At 35.8% G+C, this 7,557-nt stretch overlaps 1 protein-coding gene across 1 annotated transcript; it reads left to right on the forward strand.

Moving 5' to 3' along the window:
• On the forward strand, positions 3,144 to 5,477 carry LOC104786361. The gene is made up of 3 exons (XM_010511749.2): positions 3,144 to 3,461; positions 4,010 to 5,096; positions 5,387 to 5,477. Exons 2-3 carry the CDS (start codon positions 4,412 to 4,414, stop codon positions 5,419 to 5,421), a joined length of 720 nt encoding a protein of 239 aa, XP_010510051.1. The 5' UTR covers positions 3,144 to 3,461; positions 4,010 to 4,411; the 3' UTR covers positions 5,422 to 5,477.

Consider the following 7,557-nt stretch of genomic DNA (forward strand, 5'->3'; position numbering starts at 1 on the left):
CTGAGGCTCTTGTACTTACTGTATTCCTTTTCTTCCTCTTCTTTTGACCCCCTTTTTACGCAGGCCGTACGCCTGTATTTATAGAGAATCGTGTCGGTTCGTCTATGTAAAAGACCATAATACCCTCCCTTCCCTTGGGGGTTTATTATGGGCTTTTCCTGAGCTGGGCCTTTTGTTTGGGGTGTGGATCCACCCTCAACAATTAGGAAGATTTTTTTTTTCAAATTTAAGGAAAGTTATATTTATTTAATTAATTATCAAATTAGTATTTAATGCAAAGAGTAGTGGTTCCGATTTTTTTGGAAAGTTGGTATTATGGGAGAATAATTGTTTACAAAAATTGAAAACCTTATAATATGTTAATAAATTGTAAATTATAAAATATGAATATTTAATGCTAATGGCAGTCTTGTAAATAGGTGACAACTTCAGGATTTATTTGCTAAATGTACTTGGAAAATGTATATATAGATTACATGTAATTGCCATTAGAAATTGTTAAATAAAGGCTAAAACTGCTGAGGCTATAAAAGATAATTAGTAATTATTAAAAATTAAAAATCCTACTATATTAATTAACCAAAATTACGGGATTACATAGATAATCAAATTTAAATTAAATACATAAACCAAAAAAATCTAAACCAAAAAAATATTCCCTTAATAAAATCTTATTCTCTCTTAAGAAAAAAAATCTCAAACCATGAATTCTTAAAAAGTTTAAGTTCTTTCAAATGTGATTATAATCAAAGATTTAAACTATTTAATTAATAAAGTATTTTTGCAAATTTTTTTTAAAATAAATTGTTCAGCCCACGGTCTACCGCGGATTAGTACCTAGTTTATTTATAAAATTTTTTACAAAGTTAATCCCTACGAAATTTCCGAAAATAATATTACTTCAGATTTTGTTTCCTAAAGATTTTACATTCCATTCCAAAAAAAAATTAAAATAAAATCAATATGGAAACAAAAACTATGATATATTTAACCACACCTTCTATTGTATTTTTTTAGATATTCTGATATTCTATCTCTGAATCATTTGCAAACAAAGAAAACAACAATTTGATTCTCATTTTGTTTTCCAACAACCTATGAGATTTGATTCTTAACATAAGAAGAACTTCAGTTCACAGTTATTTAAATATTATAATTAATATATATAAGCTTAATAAAAAAATAAAATTTTACGAATATGTAAAATTAAAAAAAAAATATTATATAATATGATAATATAGTTGATGAGTTATAAAGAAAACATATTGGAATTAATAAAACATCATTAAATTTGTGCTAATATGGGTTAAATCCTCATTTTATTATTTATTAACATTATTAATATTAGAATATTTGACATAAAATTAAGTTAATTTAACTAAAATTGTGTAAAATAATTAAATCATTAGGAAAAATGTAACTTAATCATAACGTATAAATGACTTATTATGTATTTAGATCCCTTATTTTTTGTTATAATGATTAAAAATTAAAATAGAATCTCAAATACTAAACAAAACAAACAAATAGTCATAAAGTTTATTGCGGGTTAAAAAATTAATATATACATTTAGTTGCACAAACGGCCGGGAAATTTAGTTATTACTCTATTTGCAAAACATCTAATATTTAACAAATAAATACAATATAAAATTTAAATAATAAAAAAATTTATATCCACGTAGTGTACCGCAGATTGAAATCTAGTATTATGAATAAAAGTCACATTCTTCGTTTAGATTTTTCGTTCTCCTCAAAGTGAAGTACTCATGCAAACAAACTCGAAGTTGATTAAAACTTAAATAGTTGTTTTCTTATTTCATATCTTAATTATTAACCATCAACTGATTCCTATCATATTTAATCCGTTGCGATTTTTGTGACATTCTCCGTTTAGATTTTTGTTCTCTACAAAATACTTGAATCGAAAAATGAATATTGGATCAAAACAAAACATTAAGTCCGTATAATCGGTTCGATGAGTACTTAATTCTTTCCGTCTATATTAAGTAATGTTTTATATTTTTGTGTTTGTTTCACAAAAAAAAAATACTTGAAAAACAAGAAATATTATAAGAGATAATTTCTTATTTACTATGTGAAATAAAACATAATTTTGAAGTAGGGAGAATTGATCAAACAATTACTATACGTTTATTTTTTTGTTGGATTTCTAAATATACGTAACTTTTGGATAGCTAAAATCTGTATGGATCTGTGTTCCTACAAAAAGCGTCACTACTTTTGAACAAAAATTATATTTCGGTCAAATGGACAAAAATACTAATTTTCAAATGTCTTTCCAATAAACAACTTTGTTTCTTAAACCCCAATAAAAAATCTATAATATTTATTTTTCGTTAGGAATATGTGAGGCACAAAGGTTAGAAGTAAGTTTTTTTTTAAAAAACAAAACTCAATTTTGAATATCACTAGAGTCTTCATATGAAATAATTTCAAATTAAACGAATAATAGAAAAACTAAAAGAAATTAAAGCAAGATTTACAAATAACTGATCTAATTTAATGCATAATTTATATTAAAATATATTAAAATTTGAGTAATTCGGTGCATAAATGCATAATTTACATGATTGAATAATCTTAACACCAGTATCATTCTAACCATAAAAACATAAAAAATATAACACAATTTCAGCTATGAAAATCCTTTTAAAAACTGCAGATTTGATACAAAAGAGGAAGACTATGAAACCTTATACTTCAAAAAAACAAAAAAACAAAAACTTTCGAAAACGGCAAATAAAAACATAGGCCAAGCGAATTGTGGGCAAATAAAAACGAACAATAGTTAATGAGCTTCATTCAATCTAATTTTTGTCTAGGATGAATAATTTTCGTCACGGACTCACAAGTCTTCTAGACCAATATTCACTAGTATCTTCCAGAACACAATGACTTGCACATTACTCAAGAGATTGTTCAACGTAGAACCCGTAAACACTTTTCTGTGCCTGGTTTCATAATTTTACGAAGTAAACAGCCAAAATAAGTTTCTCGAACCCACGGCGGGGTTAGGCCTTCATTATCAAGGAGACGACCCCAAGTCAATCACTGAGTGAACATGAAGAATATTAAAGAGCCAGAACTTGGATAGCTTTGTCTAACAACACCAAGAGAGAAAGGTAAGAGTGAGTGAGAGCAAGTAAGGATGGATCTTGCAGAGAAGAATACTTCTTATAATCTCCGTTTTCTTTTGATCATATTCATAATTTGAGCTGTTGTAACTTGTATCGCAGCTTCTGCAACTATCCCAAAAGCAAATGCTCTTTTGAAATGGAAATCCACTTTCACAAACCAGAGACGCTCATCAAAGCTGTCTTCATGGGTCAATGATGCAAACATCAATACTAGCTTTTCCTGCACCAGTTGGTATGGTGTTTCCTGCAACTCACAAGGGAGTATCGAAAAGTTAAACCTTACTGACAACGCTATAGAAGGTACTCTCCAAGATTTCCCCTTTTCTTCTCTCCCAAACCTTGTTTACATTGATCTTAGGAAGAACCGTTTTTCTGGAACCATCTCTCCTCAATTCGGAAACATCTCTAAATTCATCTACTTTAACCTCTTCAATAACTATTTAACCGGAGAAATCCTACCTGAGCTTCGCAATTGGAGAAACCTAAAACCCTTTATCTTGATAAAAACAAGTTAAATGGATCGATTCCATTTGAGATCAGTCTGTTAACTTCAGTTCAGAATATCGCCTTGTCTAATATTAGCGATATATATTATGGGCTTTGTATGTTGGGCTTTACCGTTATTTACGTCAATAACGGTTTGTGTAAACCCTAGTTAAGCTTGTATAAATAGGGTTGTAATCTAAATCAATAAGATCAAGTCAGTTCAATACCTAATTCTACATAGTATCAGAGCTAGAAAAGTTCTAAAAGTTTCTTTTTTGTTTAAGAAAATCGATAGTTTCGATTTACCTTGTGTACCAAGTTATCTATGTCTACCAAAGAAGAACTTACGTCTTCTTCAACAGGAGCCCTCCTCGCTCAACCTACTTCCACGGTGGTGTCGCCGTATATGCTGTCCAGTTCCGATAACCCTGGTACTGTTATCACCTCTATTTTACTCAATGGAGACAACTACAATGAATGGTCTGAAGAGATGTTGAATGCTCTTCAAGCCAAACGGAAAACAGGATTCATTAATGGCTCAATCCCGAAGCCTGCAAGTAACGATCCAGATTTTGAAAATTGGAAAACTGTGAACTCGATGATTGTGGGATGGATCAGGGCTTCGATTGAACCAAAAGTTAAGTCTACCGTCACTTTTATCTCAGAAGCTAATCTTCTGTGGACTGAGTTGTAGCAGCGGTTCTCTGTGAGTAATTACGTTCGCGTGCATCAGATCAAGGCACAACTTGCCTCTTGTCGACAACATGGACAGACTTGTCGTCGAGTACTACGGAAAGTTGTGTCATCTTTGGGATGAATTGAAGAATTACCAAGCTAGTCCAGTGTGTCCGCATGGCTCGATTCTAACTGCAATTGTTACCGAACGAGATAATGAGAAGCTTCATCAGTTTATCATGGTCCTTGATGATGCACGATTTGGAGGGATTTGTACGAGTCTCATCAATATGGATCCACTCCCCACCCTTGGTGTTGCTTATTCTAAAGTTATTCAACAAGAGCAACGGCTTCAGGCTTCTCGTCTTCAGGAAGATCGTCATGAAGCTGTCGGGTTTGTGGTTTGTCACCAAGGTTCTTCCATCGGCACCGATCTTCCCACCGGGACTCGTGTTGAGTCTTCTGTCATTAAGTCTCGTCCTGTTTTGTGTTCTCACTGTGGCCATTCTGGACATGGAAAGAAGGACTGTTGGTCCATTGTCGGTTTTCCTGATTGGTGGACCGAGCGTAATAGTATTGGACGTGGCTCCGGTAGTCGTGGTCGTGGTGGGCGTGGAACTGGTTCGGGTCGTGGTAGAGGACAGTTTGCTACCGCTCACGCGACAAGCTCCAACCCGTCTATGTTTCCTGAATTTACACAAGATCAACTTCGTGTTCTCTCTCAGATGATTCAAGAGAAATCTTCTACTGCTGGTAACTCCGATAAATTGTCTGGTAAGAAACACTTTGGCGATGTTATTCTTGATACAGGGGCCTCTCACCATATGACTGGCCAACTTTCTCTCCTAACTAATGTTGTCTCCATTCCACCTTGTTCGATTGGTTTTGCTGATGGCAGTAAAACATTTGCATTAAGTATGGGAGAGTTCCCTCTTTCGGAGAAAGCTACACTTAATAATGTGCTTTATGTGCCATCGTTGAATTGCACTTTAATTTATGTATCTAAGATTGTCAAGCAGACAAAGTGTATGGCCGTGTTTAATGATACAATATGTGTTTTACAGGACCGTTTCTCGAGGACTTTGATTGGAAGAGGTGAAGAGGGTGATGGAGTTTATTATCTAACGGATGTTGCTACTGCCAAGATACACACGGTTAACGTCTCCTCTGATCAAGCTTTGTGGCATCAACGGTTGGGTTATCCAAGTTTTTCCGTACTTTCTGCATTACCTATGATTTCTGTTTTGAATTCCTCTCTAAGCTCTCGTTCTTGTGACGTATGTTTTCGAGCTAAACAAACTAGAGAAGTTTTTCCTAAAAGTATTAATAAAGCATCAGATTGTTTTTCTTTAATCCATTGCGATGTTTGGGGTCCCTATCGTGTTTTTTCTTCTACTGGTGCTGTCTATTTTTTGACAATTGTGGATGATTTTTCACGGACTGTTTGGACGTATCTCATGCTTGAAAAATCGGAAGTACGTACAATCCTGACAAACTTTCTTGCTTACACCGAGAAACAGTTTAGCAAAAGTGTAAAAATGGTCCGTAGTGATAATGGGACTGAATTCATGTGCCTCTCCGCTTTGTTTCGACAACTTGGTATTGTCCATCAAACTTCTTTTGTTGGGACTCCTCAACAGAATGGACGCGTTGAACGGAAGCATGGACATATTCTCAACGTTGCTCGTGCCTTGTTGTTTCAAGCAAATATGCCAATTAAATTCTGGGGTGAGGCTATCCTCACTGCCGCCTATTTGATCAACCGTACACCTACTGCCGTTCTTAAACATCGTTCTCCTTATGAAGTTCTACATGGTTTTGCACCATGTTATGATCGATTGAGTGTCTTTGGTTCCGCGTGTTATGTTCATTGGGTCTCTCGTGATCAAGACAAGTTCGGTGCACGAAGCCGTTTATGTATCTTCGTCGGTTATCCGTTGGGTCAAAAAGGCTGTAAAGTTTATGATATCGACCATGATCAGTTTTTCGTCTCTCGAGATGTTATTTTCCGTGAGGATGTTTTCCCGTTTGCCTCCGTCAGTCCCACTCCGACTCTGTTATCCTCTGTTCCTGCTGTCGTACCTGATGAAGATTGGTTTGTGGATCTCTCTGACAGGGGGAGTCATCCTATTCCGGTTTCCTCTCCTTCTGTTGTCTCCGACAAGCATCCTGCTCCCTCGGATCGTTCTCATTCCGACACTGGTACTGTTGCGATACGCGGTTCGTCGCAACTCCCAATTAACTCTGTTCCTGCTCTTGAGAAAGTCATCTCTACTCTGACATCAGAGGTTTCTACCGATGCAACCGAGACTTTATCTCCTGAATGTGTTGTTCAGTCACCGTCTCCCTCCCGTACTGTGTCTGCGTCGTCTCCTTCTTCTCCGGCGTTGGCTGACCTCCCACCTCCGCGTCCGGGTAAACGACAAATAAAGGAATCTGTACGTTTAAAGGATTATGTGTTGTATAACACGACTACTGATTTTAACCCCGCTCACGCTCTCGCATCCTCTGTTTATTAGTCCTCGCCATCGGTCCAAGGTAATACTCTGTATCCTTTGACGGATTATATTTTCGATGAACAGTTTTCTGCAGGCCATCGTGCGGTTTTAGCTGCTATCACCAATGGTGCGGAACCCCAAAGCTTTAAAGATGCTGTTCGTATCAAGGTCTGTAATGACGCCATGTTTAAAGAGGTCGATGCTCTTGAGTTTAAACGTACTTGGGATGTTGTCGATCTTCCACCAGGTAAAGTGGCAATCGACAGTCAATGGGTCTTTAAAACCAAGTACAACGAGGATGGTTCCATTGAACGCTACAAAGCTAGGCTGGTTGTCCGTGGTAATCGGCAGATTGAAGGGGTGGATTTTAACGAAACTTTTGCACCAGTGGTGAAAATGACTACGGTCCGTACTTTGTTGCGTCTTGTTGCTGCTAAACAATGGGAGGTCTATCAAATGGATGTTAACAATGCTTTTCTTCATGGCGATCTTGACGAAGAGGTTTATATGAAGCTTCCTCTTGGTTTCCGATCCTCCCATCCTAACAAGGTTTGTCGTCTTAAAAAGGCGTTGTATGGGCTTAAACAAGCTCCGCGGTGTTGGTTCAAGAAGCTCTCGGACTCTTTGCTCCGTTTTGGTTTTGTTCAAGCCTACGATGATTACTCTTTGTTTTCATACACTAGAGACAATATCGACCTCCGCGTATTGATTTATGTCGATGACTTGCTCATTTGTGG

This window comes from Camelina sativa, chromosome 5 (assembly GCF_000633955.1).
Source record: "Camelina sativa cultivar DH55 chromosome 5, Cs, whole genome shotgun sequence".
Lineage (NCBI taxonomy): Eukaryota > Viridiplantae > Streptophyta > Magnoliopsida > Brassicales > Brassicaceae > Camelina > Camelina sativa.